This window comes from Plasmodium coatneyi, chromosome 13 (genome assembly GCF_001680005.1).
Source record: "Plasmodium coatneyi strain Hackeri chromosome 13, complete sequence".
Classification (NCBI taxonomy): domain Eukaryota; phylum Apicomplexa; class Aconoidasida; order Haemosporida; family Plasmodiidae; genus Plasmodium; species Plasmodium coatneyi.
Genome location: NC_033568.1, coordinates 1883387 through 1906133, shown reverse-complemented (window position 1 = coordinate 1906133; position 22747 = coordinate 1883387). Strand labels below are relative to the sequence as shown.

The following is a 22747-nucleotide window of genomic DNA, read 5'->3' as shown; positions in this document are numbered from 1 at the left end:
CTTCGTCCACTTACTGTTAAATTCCTCACAATATGAACCAGCAGTGGCTGCACCTGCAGCTGCGCAAGCACTCTTAACAGTCTGATAAGCTGTGGCAGTTTCTTTGAGATATTTGTGATAGTTCGTATCACATTTGTTACTATATTGTTGCAACAATTCCTTTAGACGTGGGTAATTAATGTAATATTCATATGCTAATTTTCTGCGGTCGAAAGTTCCCTTATCAATATCATGCTTGTGTATAATGCCACATCTCTCTGTCCCAAATCCACTACGCTCCCTTTTAGAGATCTTTGTCATCAGTTCCTTGAACGCGGAAGCATCTATACTACCCCCCTTACTTTTCCATACTATATCCCCTAACCAATAATAAAAAAAATAACACCACTCATCACCCTTCTCCTTGTTTAATCCCTTCATTACATCAGCTTTACATTGTGCATTCGCAATTTCTTCCTCATGGAGCTTCAATTCTGTATGTTCATTCAGTGCTACCTTTACTCCATCAATGAAATTTTCCGCACAGAATTCGTAGCTGGTACTCGCAAATTGACTATAGTATGATGAATTTGAAGGTAATTGGTCTAACTGTTCCTCGTACAAATATATAAATGGGTAAAATGGTAAAAAAAAGTTAAAATATGAAATGTATACACAACTCATATGGTACATATACCATATAGTACATGTACGCAGTATGGTTCGACATACCATATGGTACACACAAATTATACGTACGTTCCGCTCTATGTGTGTGTGTGTTCTTGCAAGAACAACATATTGTGCATATATGCACAATAAAGAGTGTATATTACCCCTAGTACTGTTCCTGTCGCTTCTGCTGCTGACATGGTTTGTTGTTGTTTATGTGTGTTAGTTCATATAATCTACTTCTTAAAGGGAATATTTTCAAAAATCCAACAACGACCGTAGGACAATTTTGTGCTTGTTCTGCGAATAGGAATATTAAAAATTTTATCTCCTTCTTTCCTTCCTTTCTTTCTCTTTATAATATATATGGTTCAATTTTTCGGTATTACTAATATATTATGCACATTTATCAAAATCATCACATGTATGTAATTAAGCTAAAAATAAGAGCGAATGAGAAAAAAAAAAAATCGCATAATGAAATAGAAGGGAAAGGAGGAGCAGGGGAGGGGAGGCAAGTTTCTTTATGTGTTCTTCACTCATTCACTATAGGTATATAGATATGTTCCCTAAGGCAGAAAATTTAACATCTATGTACTACTTACATTTATATGTTATTGTTATTTGAAAAGGGAGGTGCTTGTTAATTAAAAAAATTATTAACACATGCAGTGTAGTTTATAAACAGCGAATAAAATTTTCTCTCCTTCCCCCTTCTTAAGATATACACATTCGTCAACAATTCATGTTAAGCATGATGCTCATATGGAATGAAATGAAAGGAAGGGGAAGGAACGAAAGGAGGGAAGGAAAAAATAGTTACGAAGTATTCGTTACGGAATATTTCATGTGGAAAGGGAATAAAAAGAATTAAGCACATTGAGCAAAAAAATAATGTATTGTATACACACCATGGAAGAAAATAATGAACTTCCCAATACACCCACACCCACGCACTCCCCCCCACCAAACACTCCCCCATTTTAAGAACTACACTAAAAAAAAGTACTACATACTCCGCATCCTCCTGTTCCTTCCCTTCCCCTAATAAAATATATATAAGGGGGATAAGCGACAACCCCCCTTTCCCCCCCCAAAAGGGTGTATGTACACTATTACCAAGTACATATTACCATGGCATATTACCGAGCACATCATAATGGTACAGTACAACATGGCACAGTACAATATATTGCACAATATACTGTACACAATATATATAGTTTGTGTTGTACAATAATAAAGGGGGAAAATATATTAATAATAAAATAATAATAAAACAAACAAAGAACCACAAATGACGGCAACAGAAAATGTGTTGTGTGTGTGTGTTGTGTGTTGTGTGTACATGGTAACTTTTATTAAGGATATTACATGTTACATGTTACATTCTACCATAGTAACATATTACATTCTCCCATAACTAATATTTCTTGACGTCTGCCTTCCTCTGCTACTTTGCCTTTGTTGTTGTTGGCTATGTTGTTTTTGTGGTTTCGTACTCCTATTATTATTACTTTGCCGTTTGGGTGGTGATCTACTATTATATATGGTAGAATGATCATCTGTTGTTGTTGACGAATCGAATGTTGAACCTCCTATTGAGGAAGAATCGACTTCTGTGAATGTACTGAAGTTAGGAGCGGCGTATCTCCTTCCTCTCCTGCTGTTCCGGCCTGCTCTATTCTTAAATGTGTTATGGATCCAATCAGGTAGAAGGTTATACTAATAATAAAAAAGGGAAAGTGGTGGCGTTGCAAATGTTAAGGGGTACAAATATGTATATATGTATATACATATGTATATATATACGTACATATATAGTTATATATATACGTACATATACATATATATATATAATTACATATGTCCATATATATACATATGTGTATATTTTTATTATGGTCATTACTTTATATAAAAAAAAAGCAGCCGCTGGTAATCCTATTAATCCAACAGCAGAGGAAAACGCAGTAGGGGCGAGGGTGCTGCTAGCAGCACTACCAGTATCAGCATCACTAAAAGAATCACTACTACCAGCTGGATTTGGATTGGGATTTGGTTTAGGTTTTGGTGGACTGAAACAGGAAAGGAGATGCTCTTCCTCGTCCTCTCCTTCGACTGGAGGAGGGGGGTTCCCCCGTTCCGTAGCTTTATCTTTCAGTTGTGATGGTTTTGGGATAGTACCATATTTAAAATTCTTTTCCCAGAATTCTTTGCAATATGTATCATTACTAGTTGGACAATTTGCACTTACTTGATTATAAGCGTCTTCAGCTCCACCATCTGTATCAACTCCCTTAACACCATTTAGGTAGTGGTCATATTTCGCTGCACAGGAGGAGACGCCTGATTGGGAACTTTGCTTTATATGTTACCATATGGTTCGGTAGTCGTAGTAATAATCAAAGATGGATTTTCTGTGCTTGAAAATGTTGCTAGTAACAGAATTGTGCATAGATTCACAGGTGCAATGATCGTCGCCGAAGCTTTTTAATTTAGTACAGATTTGCTCCATAATACTCGGAAATGAAACACCCCTCTCCAAAATGTCAGATAATAGACTTCCTAGTAGGTAATAGAAATAATCACACATCCCTTTACACGTCCAATTCATTATATCCACTTTAGATACAAGACACCAAACTTCCTTAGTTTTACTTTCATAATCATGAACTTCCCACGCGTTCTTCAATTTATCTCGCAGTAAACTCTCCATTTCCCCTGTCCAAGAACTTTTATGTGTACATTCATTTCCGCCATTTGCGAACTTTTTATATACTTTTTGTGAAGGTAAATCTTCCACCTTGCACTGCAGGTCCTATGGATGTTGAATTGTTGAAATGGGTGAAATACATATAAATGTATAAATGTTTATTTCTTACATTTTCCATTTTATTATATTATGCAAATAACATTTTGTATGCATAATATGTATAATTGTTCATATTGGAAAAGAACAGAACGGACCCCTGCCGGCTTTGCCATTCTTTCGTTTATTTGTTTATATGTACATTGCTTTTGTTGTATATGTAATTTGAATTTATATATTGAAATCGTTCCCTTATTTATGTATTTATGCATAATAGAAATATGTATAGGAATTCGCTAATTCGATGACTATAAATATCAAATTTTGAATTTTCTACATTAGTTCAGTCTGTTCAATTTTTCAAGCAATGATATTATATATGTATTGCACTTGGAATATGCCCTTTCTCTATGTAAAAGTAGGGGCGAATAAGGAAGGGAAATATTAAAACTTTTACTTTTTCCCCTTCCCTTGATTTATGTACATATTGTTCGATCCTCTTAAATAATGGTAATGCACTGCATACATATAAGTGCATTTATATTTTCTCCGTACTGCATGTTTACTTACACGCTCCAGCTGCTTCCTTACATATATATATATAATAATATTAATATATATATAATAATATATATGCTATTATTTTTTTTCCCTTCCCTCCTTCCTTCTTCAAAAAGAGAGAACACACTACATATAATTCCTTCCAATTGTACAAAGTACACACTATTCCATCTGAGCAATTCCTTTTCCTCCTATACATATAATATTTCTCTTGCAACATACATAAATATTTATGCACCTACCCCAGTTGCCATTGTCATGTAAATCATAATTTTTTATTTACCCTCAAATTGTTCACTTACTCCGTAATTGTTTCATTTTATTCAGAGTTATTTGTTATTCATCATAGCCATATTATATATATGATGGTGATGATAAATATTAAATTTTAAAGTAGAAATAGCTGCAAAAGAGGTGGGGGAGGCGCCATGCATATGCACATCAATTACTCTATTTTTACATTAAGGTATATATATATATATATATATATACATTGCTACGTACCACTCCGTGGGGACAAAATAAGGAAGAAAATAATAATTTCCTACAGTGTTCATATAATACTACTTATATCATACACAGTAGTAAACTTCCCTTTAGCGTATAAAAATATAAATTATTTTATATATACGACATTTTCCCCCTCTTGGATTATTGTCCTAGTAAAAAATAATGGTTTGTTCTTAATGATTGATGTATGTTTAGGTGGAGCACATAAAATATGGAATATGGAAGGAGTTCTACAATTTTTTATATGTAAGATAATTTTGGAATGTGAATGTGACGACGATATGCACACATATGTACATGGAATATATGTACATATTGTTCTATGATACATATATCATGCCTCCTTTGCGTTCCTTTAATTAAATTTTGTTCCCTAAGTATGTTCCCTTTTTTAACATTTCTTTATCCCTAGAACTACTCATTCCTATTTGCAATTGCTCCCTTTTCCTGAAGGTGCAACTATTCACTTCCTTACATTTGCAACTATTCACTTCCTTAAATGCAACTATCACCCTCCCTTATATTTGCAATTAAAGCACTCAGAACTATAGGTCATTGCAATTCCTAAGAGAAGGGAGGACATTTTTCATGTAGGATGATAAGCTACATTCTTCCGGTGATGATGACTTGTTGCAGTATTTGTCCCTCTCCTAACAGGTTTAGTAATATATGGGACAGAGTACACCGTACTAGCATCTCCCACTATGGAAGTGCCCTCTGCTATGGTTGAATAAAATGTGGATGTGTCCGCTGTTAAATCATCGAAGTTGCGCCCTACAGCTGTTCTTTTCCTTTTGTTGCTTCTATTGTTGTTGTTTCTGCTGCTGCCTCCAAAGAAGTTTTGTATGCCAGAAGGCAGTATTTTGTACTACGAAGGAGTGAAAAGCGGGGGATAGGTACGTATGTAAAAATATGTATTATACATACATATATGTATATATATATGTTATATAACTATCTATATATTTCAAATATATATAGTGCTTTTCATGGTAATTTTATCTACTTACTTTATATAAAAGGAAAGCAGCAGTTGGTATTCCTACTATTGGGATTATGGAGGATATGGCGGTGAGTGCTGGATTGGCTGTAGGGGCATAAATGAATTCGAAGCATACATTCTTGTATACTGTAGTACCCCCTGCGCTCCCTGAAAGTGTTCCCTTCTCAAATTTTAATTGTAGCACTTTCCCCTGTTCGTACCCTTTAATCGTGTCTTCAATTTTTTTACAGTGTGTATCGTTCCTCCACCTAATACTTGTGCATATTGTATTATAAGCTTCAACAACGTCCTGCAGGTGTTGGAAGTATGTTTGATCACAAGAATTTTTGTTGGATTGTAATTGACTTTGTATAGTGGGACAGTCATGAGTGAAATCGTAAACTCCTTTTCTATGATTGAAAAGCTGTTGACTAATGTTGTTGTATATAATTTCGCACTTCTGCTGATTTATAAGCTGTGCTAGCGCCGTGTATATTATATTTATAGTTTCTGTAAAAGATTTGGTACGATAGTAACTAAATAATAAATATCCTATCCAATAATAAAAGAAATAGCAAGGAGTATCATCCAACGGAGTTCCCTTCCGCTGTCCAGAAGCATAGCACGCTGCTCTTACAATTTGTTCCGCATATTCCGCAGTCTGCTCCTTCTCATTTAATTTACGCTCTAATTCAGTCTTTACTGTTCCTTCAGAGGCTGTATTATCACATGGAGTCGCTCCCTTATCGAACACATTGTAAAATTTTTCTTTGGAAGGTAACTTATTCAAATTTTCCTCCTATGAACAGAATGAGCAGAATTTGCATATTCTCTTAGATATTCCTTATTTTTAAATTTATTTTACTACACACGAAGTGTTATGTGAACAATGTTTACATATCCACATTAAGAAAAAGGAAAAAGCATCATACCCCCAATGGTTTCGCCATTATTATTGTACACTTCTATATATAAAGCATTTATTTACGATCATGCTGTTCCTTCATCATATATAAACGTACGCCAAAAATTTTCTGTTCCTTCTATGATGATTATGAACGCACATATAGAATGTTTATTCCTTCCAAGAATATACATCCTCCAGTTTTCAAGTAATAGGATTCTATTAAATATATATATGCATCAACGCATTATACGTATAATGTGGAGAAAATCTTAACGAATTTTAACAGGGCAGAGAAATATGTAGGAAAAGATGGAAGAATCAATTTTTTTAATACACACACATTCCCCCCTCTCCAATACATTTCATATATATTATTATACCTTCTATATGGGATTGTTGAAAATATTGTACCACTATTATTATTATCACTTATATTGCACTCGTAAGCTCTTCTCTCAGTTGCAGCTCCTTTATCCACATACATATATATATAATAATATATATATGATTTTCTCTTGATGAAAATGTTAATATGTACTATTTATTTTATACTTTCTTATTAGTGTTTGGAGAAGGATGATTATTAAAAAAATTGATCATATATATGTGTAGTGGAGTTTATATGTACGAAGAACATTTTTTTTCTTCTCGTACTCTTAAAATGTTTACATATTTACTAATATTCCCTAAGCTAGCTCAGCTAATAGAGCAAAAATTAACTATATATAAAGAAGGGAGCAGGGGAACAGGAATTCAGTAATTGCAGATATTGTGATGAACTCCGAAAACGTGCACTTTCTACAGCTATAGTAATTATTACTACTTTTATGTACGAAATAATTGCGTTATGTCACCACATATGGTGCATGACCTTATTACTCATGGCCGTATATTGTGCATGACCCTATATTATACATGATCCCATATTACTCATCACTATTTAGGAGCCGCTTCTTTACAAAATATATATATTCTACACATATATATTGGAAAAAAAAGGGAGATAACTTCAGTGGTTCCGCATTGTATCCATATTGTATCCGTATTAGGTAAATATGGAATATAGTACATATTATTCCCCCCCTAATATACCTAATTTTTGTTTGTGCACCATTCTCCTCCTGTATATAGAATGACAACATATTTGTACCTTCCTCAAATATGATATGATATGTGTGAGACGAATACATTACATACGTTATTATAGTTCTTTCCTTGGAAGCGAAGGAACGCATTTAAATACGTTGATAACCTATATTATTTCTATTATGCCCGTTCCTTCTGTTATTTGTTCCTGCTGCTGTTCTTCTTCCATTGAGTGGCCATTCAAATATGGTAGATGCTCCATCTGATATGGAATTTGTTGTGGACAAGTCTCCTATTGTGGAATACTCGGTAGAATATATTGTTGAACTGTTTGCTGCTGTTAATGTGTCGAGGTCCCTTCGGACGGATCTTCCTTTTCTTGTGTTGCTTCTATTGTTCCTCCTTGTTCCTCCCCCATTTCCAGAAGTGTGGTTACCAAACCAAGAAGGTGGGAGACCGTACTACGAAAGGAAAGAAAAAAAGGTGGGGGGCAGTATGTACACATATATTCCATATATATACTGTATGTATATAATTATATATATATTTATGTACATATATATACATACATATATATGTATGGACATATGTATATATATGTTATATATATATATATGAACATATATGTAGATGCATATACATATATGCATTTATATATAGTTCTATTATAATTGTAGTTATTACTTTATATAAAAGGGAAGCAGCGAATCCAATTGCTCCTATAGAAAATATGGATGAAATGGTGGCGGTCATTGCTGTGTTACTTTTAGGTGGGGCATATTTTAATTCTAATTGGACGTTCTCATAGTATGTAGTTCCCTCGGATGATTGCGTTTTCTGACCACGTGTTAATTTCAGTGGGTTTTGACTATTTTTGTTCGTTTCAAATGTGTCCCTGAATTCGGTACAATATAGGTCATCGTTCCATTTGGTTTTACAATCATCAAGTACAGCTTGAAATGCTGTTTGAGCTTGGTTTAGGTGTTTGTAATATGTTTCATCACAGGAGTTGTGATGAGATTGTAGTTCTGTCTTTATAGTTGGATAGTCGAAGGTGAAGTCAAACACTGTCCTGCGGTGCTTAAAAATTGTCTTGGTGATGTCACTATTGTCTGTGTACATATTTTTACAATTCTTCTCAACACCAAATTGTGGAAGGGCGTCATAAATTTCACCCATAACTCTTAAAAATGTAGTACCACTCAAAACATTATTGCCCTTCTCCCACACTAATTCACCTAACCAATAATAGAGGGTATGGCAGAGTGCACTGTACAAATGTTGGTCCTCTTTCTCGTCTTCCCTCTTTGAATGTATATAACATAGGCCATTTACAATTTTTTCTGCTTCACTTTTAATTTCTTTGCATGTCTTCAACTTGGATTCCACATTTCCTTTTTCACCATTATAATTACAATACGATGAATTTTCCCCGAGGTCCTTATAGAGACGTGACTTCGAATCTAAGTGATCTAAGTTCTCCTTCTATGGAGGTGGTGGTTGGAAGTGTAGGAATATATATGTATGTATATATACCTATATACATATATATTTATAAATGTAGACCGTTTTACATATATGTATTATTTCATTTCTTATACACTTCTATTTTTATTTCGACCACAATGTAAGCATAAATGTATATACATTATGGTATTTCATTCCACATGTATAGAAATGTGCACTCCTTGAATAATGTAAAGTAACCTGTAGGAATTGATCTCCTCCTTCTGACATTGTTCATGTGTTTGTGCGTGTGTTCTTGTGTGTATATATTTCTTCTTTTGTACATATATGTATCAAGTTTATATTGGAAGTTGTGTGCGTGCTGTTCTTCCTTATGTATGTTTATACATATTCCTTATAAAGGAGAGTATGTATTTATTAAATGAAAAGGAAGGGTATCATATATAAAAGAAAAATTGTATTCACAATATATATGAAGAAAGATATATATACACCACCACACTAACAACACTTTTTTTATAATACACATTCCTTTCTTTTAATAGTGGACCAATAATAATGTATAATAATAACAATAATTTTTTTCCTACATTTTTATCCCCTTCTTTTACCCTTTCCTTTCCTTCTTTCCTTATTCCTTCTTTATTTTCTTTCGTCTTTCCTTCTTATTCCTTCCTTTGTTTCCTTCTTTTTTTTCTTTCTTTTTTTCCTTCCTTTTTTTCCTTTTTTCCTTTCTTCCTATCTTTCGTTATTTTTTTTCTATTCTTTCTTTTTTTTCTCTCTCTTTCTTTCCTTCTTTCCTTCCACCTACCATCCATTTACACCCCCTATTACACCCCATCCCCCTAACACCCCTAACCCCTAGTTCCCATACCCTTACACCCCGTCCCCAACACACACCTACACCTAAAGGAAAAAAAATTCCATCTCTCTAAAATATACAGAAAAGTATAAGCACAAAAAAATTTTTCTTCCTTTTTTTTTTTTTTTTTAATTTAACATTATCTCCCTCCAAAAAAAAAAAAAAAACGGCAGAATTTTTTAGTGTATACATGTATATAAATCCCAGTGTTAAAAATGTGCATAATAATTTGCTGCTCCTCCACCTTCCATTACACCGTTAGAAGGAAAGGGGTGTGGGGGTCGGAACACACATAATTGGGAAGGGGTGTGTTAGGGTGTGGAGGTAAGTGTTGGGAGGTTGGGTGTAACATTCTCTTTTTTTTTTTCTTATAAAAGGGAATATGATTATTAAGAACGTTATCATCATAAATTGTATAGAATATAACTAAAAACCATGTTGTTCTTATTTCAAATTACCACATAACTTCTGCATTAATTAGTATTATGCAGATTCTAACAGTAAATTGCTTTTCATTTTAAAATATATTTCTACACACACACTCAAAAAAGAAGCAAACAAAAAAAAAAAAAGAACATCGCCACTTTTAAACCTTCCTTTGCGCTTAAAAGGAGTAGAAAACAAAATGACCTCCTCTGTGAAGCTATTCATATTAGCTCTTCTACTTTGTTTATGGCAATATCCTAACCACCACCATGTATGATAATACTTCTTCCATTATCGGAATTCTAACATGCATTATTATAAATGAACTTCTATGCTCCTTATTAAAAATATAAAAAGAAAAGGAAAAAAACAAATTTTCCACCACCATAACAACCTTCCATCCACCTAACAACAACCCATCTACCACCTAACAACCCACCTAACAACAACCCACCTAACAACAACCCACCTAACAACAACCCACCTAACAACAACCCACCTAACAACAACCCACCTAACAACAACCCACCTAACAACAACCATCTAATAACCTTCTTTTTTTTAGGTGTGTGCTTTAAGCACATCATCCAAGGGTGTTGAATCTGAGAAGAGAAGTACCACCCCTGGTATGGGTGTAAGAACACTAAAATCCAAGTGGCGTGATGATGATGGTACATCAAACAACAACAACAACAACAACAACGATGACAACGTCCCTTTACAGAAGGAAAGAATACGCGGCCTCTTTGATCAGAACGATAAAAAATTATATCACCAATTCCATGCAGCAAGAAGTGGTAACAATGATAAAAAGGGACGCCCCCAAATGGATAATGATGGTGCTTCCTATCACCCATTTTGGAAGAACCGTCGCCGTTACGATGCAATAGACCGCTCTTTGGACAACAGTTCCACGGACAGCACTTGCTCCATGGACAGAAGTTCCAGTTCCTCCATGGACAGCAATTTCTCTATGGACAGCACTTGCTCTATGGACAGCACTTGCTCCATGGACAGCAGTTCCATGGAAAGTGTTACTTCCCTATCAACAAACAACAGTAGCAGCATTTCCATGGATAGGAGTTCCTCCATGGATAGTCACTATGAGGAGCGAAGTGATGAATATCATTATAATGATTATTCAACAACACCATATATAAAAATTAAAGCACAAAAAAATGAAAGAATGAACATTCGTCCCAGGGAATTCCAACCCAAGGAATTTCAACCCAGGGGATTCCGACCCAGGCGCACTGGATTTTTTAATAAATTGTTATATGCAATAAAAAGAAGATTATGGACAAGAACAGGGGAAGCATTCCTGTCACCGTTCTTGTCATCACCTCTCGTATTAACCCTTTCCATCTTATATGTATTAGCTCTGTTTTGTGTTGGTTTGATTGTGGGCCTTTCGGTAGGTCCACTACTACCATACTCGTGGCCCCTTTGTGGTTTTTCTGTTGTTGCTTTTATGGTATGTATTCTTTTCAGCGTAAAATTAGGTACGAATTGGAACGCTTAATGAACCGTTACGGAACTCCTACAAAACTGCTACAAATAGCTACAAAACTTTTAGTAATCGTTAGGGACCTTTACGGAATCGTTGTTTTCGGAAGGAGAATCATTGTCTTGGGGGTGGAAGGAAGGGTTGTTCGGGGTGGTTGGTTAAAGGAATGTTCTGTTAGGGGTGGAACGAGGAGAGGCTTGTTAGGGGTAGTTGGTGGAAGGAAGGTCGTTAGGGTGGTGGTAGGTGGAAGGAAGGGTTGTTAAGGTTGGTTGGTGGAAGGAAGGTTGTGTTATGGGTGTTAGATGGGTTGTTAAGGTGGTGGTAGGTGGGTAGGTGGGTTGTTACGTGGTAGGTGGGTAGGTGGGTTGTTAGGGATGGTAGAGTGATGTAGTTAGAGATGGTAGAGTGATGTAGTTAGAGATGGTAGAGTGATGTAGTTAGAGATGGTAGAGTGATGTAGTTAGAGATGGTAGAGTGATGTAGTTAGAGATGACAGAGTGATGTTGTTAGGGGTGGTAGAGTGATGTTGTTAGGGGTGGTAGAGTGATGTTGTTATAGGTGGTAGGTGGGTCGAAGGTGGAAGGAAAACTGTTAAGGGGATTGTGCAGTAGGGTGCAGCTGAGGAAAGTGTTAGGATGGAAGGAAGTTCTCTTGGTTTAAGCAGAGAAAAGGAAAAAAAAAAAAAAAAGAAGGAAAAAAAGTCGATAAAAAAAGAAAGAAAGAAGAAAGGAAGGAAGGAAGAAAAGTGAAGGCTGAGCATATTCGATTAATGGTTGATGTTGTGGGAATAGGGTTAAGGGTATGGGAGTAGGTTTCAGGGTGTGCGAATAAGGTTCTTTTCTAGGTTAAGGAATAAAAATATTGCCTGGTATTTAGCTTCCTAGGGGGAATATTCCCTTTTATTAAGAAAAAGAAATAAAGCAGAAGCAAAAACAAAAAGAAAAAAGAAAGAAAGAAAAAAAAAAAGAAGGAAAAAAAAACAAAGTGAGGGAAGAATGTAAAATGCATATGGAAGGAGAGAAGGGAAGGTTGTATGCAAGAATTCTTTTCGCTTTAGTTTTTTTGTAGAGAAAAAGGAAAAAAAATGAATGAAAAGGAGTAATAAATTTTTAGAAGAAAGAAAAAAAAAAAAAAAAAGGAAAGAAGCAAAAAAAAGAGGGTTCATTGTATTGGTGTAGGGTTAAGGATATGAACATAGGGTTTAAATTGTAGAGGTAAGGTTCTGGGTGTAAGAATAAGGTTCTTTTCTAGGTTATTTGAACAACAATATGACCTCCTACTTAGCTTCTTAGGGGCGTGGAGTGGGAAGAAAGGTAAGGAAGAAAAGCAAGGAAGAAAAAAAGAAAGAATTAAAGAAAGAGGATTAGGAAGAGGGGATGGAAGGAGAGTTGTATGGGGCATTAGAGTGAAGGTTCCGGTTATAGGAGTAGGGTTCAAGTTGTGAGAATATAGATTCAGGGTGAGGGGATAAAGGTTAAGGGTGTTAGAATAAGGGTTCAGGGTGTTAGAATAAGGGTTCAGGGTGTTAGAATAAGGGTTTAGGGTGTGAGAATATAGATTCAGGGTGAGGGGATATAGGTTGAGGGTGTTAGAATAAGGGTTCAGGGTGGTAGTATAAGGGTTCAGGGTGTGAGAATATCAGTTCAGGGTGTGAGAATATCAGTTCAGGGTGTGACAATATCAGTTCAGGGTGTGAGTGTAGGATACGGGTTGTTACAGTAGGGTGGTGGTTGTTAGAGTAGGATTGCGGTATTAGGGTAGGGTTCTGGTTGTGAGAGTAGGGTTCCATTTATTAGAGTGAATGTTCCTGATGTTAGAGTTAAGCTTCCGGGTATTAGAGTAAAGGTTCCGGGTATTAGAGTAAAGGTTCCGGGTATTAGAGTAAAGGTTCCGGGTATTAGAGTAAAGGTTCCGGGTATTAGAGTCAAGCTTCTCTGTGTGAGATTAGGGTTCTGGGTATTAGAGTAAAGGTTCCGGGTATTAGAGTGTAGGTTCCGGATATTAGAGTGTAGTTTCCGGGTGTTAGAGTTAAGGTTTCAGGTGTGAGAATAGGGTTTCCGGTATTAGAGTGAAGCTTCTGGGTGCGAGAGTAGGGTTTAAGGGTGAGAGAGTAGGGTTTAGGTGTGTGAGAAGAGGTTTCACGGTGTGAGAAGAGGTTTCAGGGTGTGAGAGTAAGTTTCAGGGTGTGAGTGTAGTTTACGGGTTGTTAGTGTGAAGGTTATCCGTGTATGAATAAGGTTCCTTTCTCGTTTATGTATCAATAATATAGCACCTTGTTTAATAATTTAAGGGTGTGTGTGCACGCTATGGAGGAGGGTACACCTGAAGTAAAATAAGGAAATTTGGAAAAAAAAGGTTAAGGAAATAGAAGAAAAAAAATGACCGAAAAGGCGAAAAAGTAGTGAAAGGAATAACCGGAAGTTAAAAGAAAAGGAATGAAGGAATAAGAAGAAATGAAAGAATAAGAGTGAACGAAGAAATGGAGTAAGAAAAAAATGAATGAATGAAAAATTCCACATATACTACTTCTGGAAAGAAATACATCTAAGAATAGTAATGTAGATAGGTGATGAAAATATTTACATTGCACATAGCACTTAACGCTGTTTGTTATAACATAAGTGATATACTTCATATGTAATGTAAAAATGGCTACGCCGAAGAGTAAATTTGAAACATTGAAGGAAAGGTGGTTGGACGAATATAAAGGCATAAGTAGGGAACTGGGCGTTAAGGAGGTATAATAATATAATTTAAGCTACATATAGAGTATGAACTGATCGTTATATTGAAATGTACCATTTTGATCTAATAAGAGTGAATACATAATACACTAAAAGTGCATATAGAATTACTACTCTATTCTGTAGACATTTTTATTAGCAAAAATGAAGGATTGGATTACAGAAATGAATGCCTGGACAGATGAAGATCAGGACGTGGTAATTGCAGAAAGTGGATGTGGAGAGGAACTTCAAAAGGGGGCAAAATTAGAAGGGAAAGAAAAAGTGATCTGTGAATTCACTTTGAAGCATTTATGGAGAATTAGCCGAATGACAAAGGAAGAAAAAGGAAAAGATGTCGATAAGGAAATGAAGGAATACGTACGCTGCGCCGTTATGAAAATGTTGTTCTTTTTCTATTATGGAAGGGGTTGTGGGACGTTGGAAGGTATTATGCGTGCAATGGGTGCGATGGATGAATTATGCAAAAAAATTTACGAGGGAGGTGAGTGCAATAAGTGCGACTACCGGGTACTCGAGCCTGTGGTTGTGAAAACAGTAAGCTTATACAACCTTATAATGCAAGTAGTGAATGCCAATAGTGGAATTTTGAAACAAATGTATGACAAAATATCAACAGTTCAATGTCTACAGAAGAAAATTTCCGTAGAGCCGCAACTACAACTTGAGAAAATCGCTCACGCAACCTCCGTGGGTTCCGATTTCTTCATGAAATTCTTGTATAAATGGATAAAGGCAAACGGTGACCCAACGCAAGGAATAAATGTAAAGAACATTACCTTCTCCTTCAGGGGAAAGGAAAAGGAAGGAACATTACCTTCATAAATTGGAAGGAGAATAATAGACTTCTTTTTTAGGTGTGTAGGGTGGTAGGAGGGTTGTTGCGTGGAAGGTTATTAGAGGTGTTAAAATGAAGGTTGTTCCGGGTGGATGAAAGGAATGTTGTTAGAGTTGGTGGTGGTGGTGGAAGGAAGATTGTTGTTAGGTGTGGTAGGGTGGAAGGAAGGTTGTGTTAAGTGGTGGTAGGGTGGAAGGGAAGGTTGTTAGGGGTGGTAGGTGGGTTGTTAGTTGCGCGGTTGGTGGATTATTATTGGGGGTGGTGGAAGGAAGGAGGAGGAAGGAAAAAATATATATTGAACACATTTATATATGTGTAATTACGATAATTCACTCTTATAGAAAATGATATGGGATGAATTAGAAGAAGTGTTTAATGATATGATGAAAAATATAGAGAAGGATGGGGGGAATGATCAGGGACACTGTTCCACATTGGGGAAGGACGACAATCTCGACAGGCCGAAGGAGTTATGTAAATTATTATTAAGAATATCCTTCTGGATGGATGGATTCGTGCGAGAAAACAAAGGGACAGTGCGAGACCGATGGGTACCAAGGGAGAAGAGGATAGATGTAAGAAAAGAACAGGAGGAATTGCAACATTATTATAGATGTTTGTTAGGAAATGTGATTATAATAAAGATGTTAGGCACACATTGTGACCTGGAAAAAGTAGCACAAACCGTTAGAGATGGTAGGGGATTCATGAGGCTAAGTGTCGGAAATACGGGGCCTGGGAACGATGTATGTAAGGGAGTGGATGTCGGAAGTTTAAATTTAGCGGGAAAATTCATGTGGGAGGAAATTAAGGAATGGATAAATGCATATAAGGGGACAGGGGGGGAAGCGAGGAGGTCAACCATAGGAATAAAACGACAGAACAAACTTCAGAGAATAAGGGCCGAAGGACAAGACAAGACATATTGCCCACACGAGAAGAAAACCGAGAGGGAAACCTTGGAAAAATTAGGAATAACAGTCCCCGACGACTACGATGAAGACATAAATCTACAGAACGACTCTGCTCCTTTGGAGAAGAATGCTTTGGTAGAATTAGTGAAGGACGTCAGGAGTATAGTGGGTAACAATATAGGGAGGAAGGGGGGAGAGCTGGATGATACTGATATAAAGCAGAAAATACAGGAAAAAAGGAAGGAATTGGATCAAGCTCTACAGAAGCATATACACCTCCCCATCTCAGGCGGTGCCACCAGTAGTGATTCTTGCGACCACTTCAATAAAGTGAAGCAGAAATGGTTTAAGAACAGAAAGCGCGAAGAAAAGAACTCATGGGATGTTGTAAGTAAAGTTTTTATCCAATATGTTCGAGGATAACTCAATTAGTACTGCAGGTTCATACATACTTACAAAAGAGGAATAACTACTAAGGGTATATACTTACTCAATATACATATATGTTTCTTTCCTTTAGGATGAACCAAAAGGTATTTGGGGGGATATCAAAGGACAATTGGATAATCTGTCTAATGCTATCACGCATGAAAGCACAGGGGACGATGGTTCATGCAATAACGTTACACAGACAGATGAAACAAACAAGGAAGCGAATATAAAAGCATGTAATTATATTGTTAAAGTACTGAAACATATATATGGTATTACAGCAGAAAGTGAAAAAGCAGAGCATAAGGATAATAGAACATTTAGTCAAACTATGGAATGTGCAATATTGAATGCATTCATAGATAAATTAAGGAATGAAAAGCCTTGTGTAAAGGATGAGGCCGTGAATAAAGCATTCGAGGTAGGGAAACAACATATGGATAGTTGGTGTACAGATAAGGAGAAAAATGGTAATTGTTATGAATGCACAAGGGGAAGTCATCTGAATTGCAAAATAAACGATAAGAAAATAGGGGAAAAATTAAAAAAGAAGCTCGACGAGGACAAGAACATACAAAATATTATGAAGGATATATGTCAAACCACATCTACGACACCAGCAAAGGAGACAGAAGGAACAGAAGAAACAGGGCCACCTGAAGTTTCAGAAGGGTCTACAATACCCACCACACCTCCAAAGAATATTGCCGACACCGCTGTTAATTGGATGCGAGAGTCCAAGGGTCACGGTAGTGTCCAAATTAGTATTGAAAATCCTTCTAGCACACAAATTGACATGGACCGATCATCTGATCCGTATGCAAATGGTCCAATTATTACAGGGAATGATCCAGATGTTAACTCTGTTCCATCTTCTCAAGGTAAGCACTATTTAAGAGGTGATTACGTTCCATGAATTTGCACCACAGGGTACATCCACTACTATGAGTCCGATTATGCTTCCTTATACTTAGCCAGTACTCCTTCCCCTTTCCTATACTTCCCTTTCAGGTGTTGATTCCCCTGCTGTCGTCACAGTTCCGGAAACACCCGTGGAACCTCAACCTGGGAGTGCTCAAACTGCTGAAGATATTGTTCTTCCTGGTGCAGGTGGTGGTACTGGTAGTACTAAACTACAAGGACCACCACAACAAGGTGGGAACAAACCCCAAGGTCCACCACCTCCCCCAGCACCACCCTCCGCCCGTAGGAAGGCAAGGGAGGCAAGGAAGGAAGGAGTTCATCACCCCTTCCTTCCATACCTTCCTTTAATTCCAGTGTTCCTTGGTATGTCTGCTATGACTTATCTCCTTTGCAAGGTAACAGAAAAAAAGAAAAAGAAAGAAGAGGAAGGAAAGAAACAAGAGGAAATAAAGGAAGGAGGTCTTAGGAAGAGATGGACAACCCCTTCCTTCCTTACCTCCCTCTTACTCCTGTCCTAATTTGTCTTTCTATTATGACCTACTTGCTGTGGAAGGTAAAAAAAAAAAATGAAAAAAGAGAATTTAAAGAAAAATAAAAAGAAAGGGAGAAAAAAAAAATAAATAAAGGTGAATGCATGAGTGGGTAAAGGTTTGTGTACGATTTCTCATTTTAGGGTGTGTGTATAGGATTTTCCATTTTAGGGAATGTGTGTGTAGGATTTCAAATTTTAGGGTGTGTGGGTAGGATTTCGCATTTTTTTGGGTGTGGATGTGTAGGATTTCGCATTTTAGTGTATGAAGTAGTAATTACTGTTGCGTAAACAAACGTTTTGCAACCCTATTAAAGAAACATTTTTTTTCCTTTTTTTTTTTTTGTTCAGTATTTTGCGTTACTTGGTAAGAGAAGAAAACGTTACAGAAGAGCTTATCAAGTACGCGGTCCATCCTTACATGAACAGGTTATAGAGCATGGTATGGACCATCTTGGTCCACGTGAATATTATTTAGTGAAGGAACGAAAACCTCGTTCTACGCCTATAAAAAGGAGGAAAAAACGTTCTCGTCGCCGCATGATTATTGATATTCATTTAGAAGTGTTAAACGAATGTCAAAAAGGGGATGTGACATTATCGAAGGAAGACTTTTTTGAAATATTGGTTCAAGAGTTTATGGGCTCCGGGTTCATAGAGGAAGAAAGTGCACCTAAGGAGAAGGTTCAATTTTTAGATTCCGGATTTTAGGGAGTAACACCTGCTTCCTGGGGTTGATGTTCCTATTAAAGGTGTACCTGCGGAAGTCGTCCTTAAGGAGGAGTTTCCAAGTTCAGATTCCGGGTTTAGGGAGAAAGACTTTATTCCTTAGGAACAACTTACTATGGTTGATGTTCTTAAGGAACAGGTTCCGTGTTCAAATTCCGGGTTTAAAGAGGAAGACTTTCTTCCAACAGATGTTGTTGCTGAGGAAGTTGTCCCTAGGGAAGTTGTTCCTAAGGAACAGATTCCAAGTTCTGATTCCGGGTTTAGGGGTGTAGTAAATATTTTTCTTTTTTTTTTTTTTCGTCTTGCGCGAAAGTGTTTACGTTCATGTGTAATTAATATAAGTTCAGGATAAAAATTTTTCCCTTTATTTTGATTTGTTTGGTAAATTTTTCTTCTTTATTGATGAATTAAAAAAAATGCTTATTTATTTTGTTACAAAAATTTTGACTTTATAAATTTTTTTTTTGTTTTTTAAAATACACGAGTATTTTGTTTTTAAGAGGTCAGCACCTTTCTTTTTTTTTTTTTCTGCATCCGTGTTGGGAGTATTCTTTCCTTATGTGCTTATTCAAGCACACAAATGGAAGGAAAAAAAGAAACAAAAAAAAGAAGGAAAGAAAAAAACTAATGAAATATGAAGAAAGGAAAAGGAATAAAAAAGAAGGAAAGAAGGAAGAAAGAAAGAGAAAAAAAAGAAAAGTGTCATGTTGCTTTTCTTACATTTTATGAACACTGTGCACTTATTTATGTTAGTCCCTTCCTTCAGGTGTTACATGTTTTGATAACCTATATTTGGACGACGCGGCGGCGTCCTATTTGTTCCTGGTCATGTTCTTCCATTCCTGGTGGTAGATGGTCTCGTAGACCGTCTTGTGTGCGCTCCACGAGAACGTAGTGTGGTGGAATGTTCTGTTGGACCTATTGTTGAGCTGTCGTCCGTTGAAGCGTATGTTGAGCTGTTTTCTGTGAGTGTATCGAGGTCCCGTTGGATTGTTGATCTTCTCTTTCTTGTGTTGCTTCTTCCTCCTCCGTTTTTTCCAAAGAGGGTGTTGCTTATCGAGGGAGGTAAAAGATTATACTAAGAAAATTTGTTAAAAAGGGGCGTCGGGGGAGGGTAAAAATGAGTACTATATGTCCACACATATATACGATATATATGTATATTTATATACATATGTACAAATATATACATATGTATATGGGGTATATATATATATATTCAAAACATATGTATACAGGGTATATATATATATATATATGCAACACGTGTATATGTAGATATATATAAATATATGATGTATATGTATATAGATATGTACATGTAGATATATACATATAGATATGTAGACATACAATGTACACACATTTCATTCTATATATATTTTGCCTACATATAAAAGTAATGCCTATATATATATAAGAGTAATTCCCATATAGGAAAGGTCCATATATAGGAGTAATGGGCTATGAATTATATTATTCATATTTTAACTCAAAAGTTTTTACCTACTTTGTATAATATGAAAGGAACGAATGTAGTAGCTACTACTGTTCCGAAGATAGAAGAAAGAGCAGTGGTGGTGGTGGCTTTATTTACAGCTTCTTCTATTGAGGTGGTGGATGTTAATTGATCCGTTTCGGGCTCAGAAATAACTGGTGTTTGAGCGTGGGGCTTAGGAATTATGTCATATATCAACTGTAACACATATTCAGGACTATGCACACGATACTTGTCCGCAATTCCCTTACAGTCGCCATCAGCCTGTGGAATTCTACATCTTTCCTTCACCTTTTCACATGCTTCGGCCATTTCTTTTAAATGAGTAGTGTACTTGTCACAGCTAATTGTTCCAGAATTACCCTGTGCTTCTAACAGACGCTCTAATGTTAAAGTATACTTAGACTGTTCCTGCATTAATTTGAATAATGCTTCCCCACCACTAATGTGCCCTTTCTTACATTCCTGCTTACTTAAGAACTGCCCCAATAATTCCAGGACATCTTCCATAATCTGACCAAATGAGCTGTTACCCCCCAATTCTTTATATATTATGGTCCCTGTTACATAATATAAAAGATCGCACCCTCCCCATTCCTTAGTATTATCAGGGTAAGCGCCAAGAACACAGCACGAGGCGCATGAAATATCATCGGCTAAATTCTCCCTATTCGCGATTTTTTGTTCTCTCTCCTTCAATTGCTTCCAGTATACCCCTAGTAGTCTCTGCCCTGTACTACAATGAAGTCCGCTGTTCCCACTACTGTGGTCCATATTTCGAAGAAGTGAACTATTATACATTGAACTTTATGTGTACAATACAATAAATGTATATGCACACATTTATCCTTACCGTACTTGGTATGTAATATTATTTGCACAATGTGTATACACCCAACCAACCAACGAACGTTGAATAAAGGAAGAGTAGTAGTCCCCTTTAAGTGTTTTTTTCTTTCATTATTGTTATTCTTCTATATGTGTTTAATGTATATGGAATAAAGTTCATGGATGAAATTATTCATTCATCTGCGCAAAAGAAATATGTCCTTATTGTTCATATTCACGTACGAATATAATTAATGCATGAGCACCTAATTCTTACTGTGGTGTAGGGTGGAACGTTATATTTGTGCACAGCATATATGTATCCGCGTTCAATAAAAACTTATCCTTGCTGGTTACTATGCTCCTTGTACCTTTGCATGTGTATTGTATGTATAATCAATTTATGCCAAAATTATTTATGTGCATTTATGTAGGTTACATAGATATGCAAAAAAATTATGCATATGTTCCATGTTGATTATGAACGAGCAAATATGGAGTTCTTATTCCTCTTCTAATAATACACGCTGCTCAACTTTCTAATTAACGACAGAACACATTAAGTACATATGTGTATGTATGTCGAAATCATATCATTATATGTGCACATATATATAATTAAAGCCAGAAAAAAGGGGGACATGTATAATAGAATGGAATAGCATGAAATAAAGCAGAGAAGTCAATTTTTAACACACATACATTCTCTCATATCCCTTTTACATTCATTTGTTGTATTATTGGAACGTATATGTTAACACAGAACACTATATATTTTTTTTTCAATGTACGCCTCTCCTACTGTTACGTATACAGAAGAATATATATAGTTTTTTCCCCCTCCCTTGCCCTAACAGCAGCAGGAGGAGGCGAAATTTTCTGTGCTACTGTTATTATTATTATTATTATTATTAAAGAGTGTGTTTTTTCATTCCTGTTCGAAAAAAAAAATTTTTTTTAGGAGAATTGTTAAGGAGAATTTTTTCAATGTAGGTATATTGTATAGAGCTCATGTGTATGGAGAGAACATTCTTTTTTTTTGTCCTCTTTTGGCACATTTATTCACATACTTTATTTACATATTTATTAAGTACTTTGTGGAAGTAGCTCACCTATTTTTTTTTTTTTTTTTGGGGGGGGGACGGAGCAAAATGAATTAACTATACCTAACTACATATGCGCATATGCATATATATAAGTCCACATGGAGTGTGTGTGTATATATACGAAAAAAAATATTCATTTATTCATATATATGTATGTGTGGGAGCAGGGAAAGAGGTTTATACATATATATGTGTATGTATATATATACCATATATATAGTTATATATATATAAGTACATATATATATGTCATATTCACCATAATTCCCAGAGTACATTGTAATTATTTTTTTCCCCCCATACACATATATGTGTGTAGAATTCATATGTAGGACAAACATAACACTTGCACACATACATACTTTGTATGAATGCATAGAGAGAACATTCTTTAACACAAATTTATTACATATATAAAAGTGGACACCTAAACA

At 35.9% G+C, this 22747-nt stretch overlaps 1 protein-coding gene across 1 annotated transcript; it reads left to right on the top strand.

Moving 5' to 3' along the window:
* Window positions 1-15697: 15697 nt before the first annotated feature.
* On the top strand, window positions 15698-18863 carry PCOAH_00051260 (SICA antigen; the record flags this gene model as incomplete). Its single annotated transcript, XM_020061908.1, has 4 exons — window positions 15698-16654; window positions 16788-17555; window positions 17711-17854; window positions 18504-18863. The coding sequence occupies 4 exons, from the start codon at window positions 15698-15700 to the stop codon at window positions 18861-18863; spliced, it is 2229 nt and encodes a 742-aa protein (XP_019917175.1).
* Between the last annotated feature and the right edge of the window lie 3884 nt (window positions 18864-22747).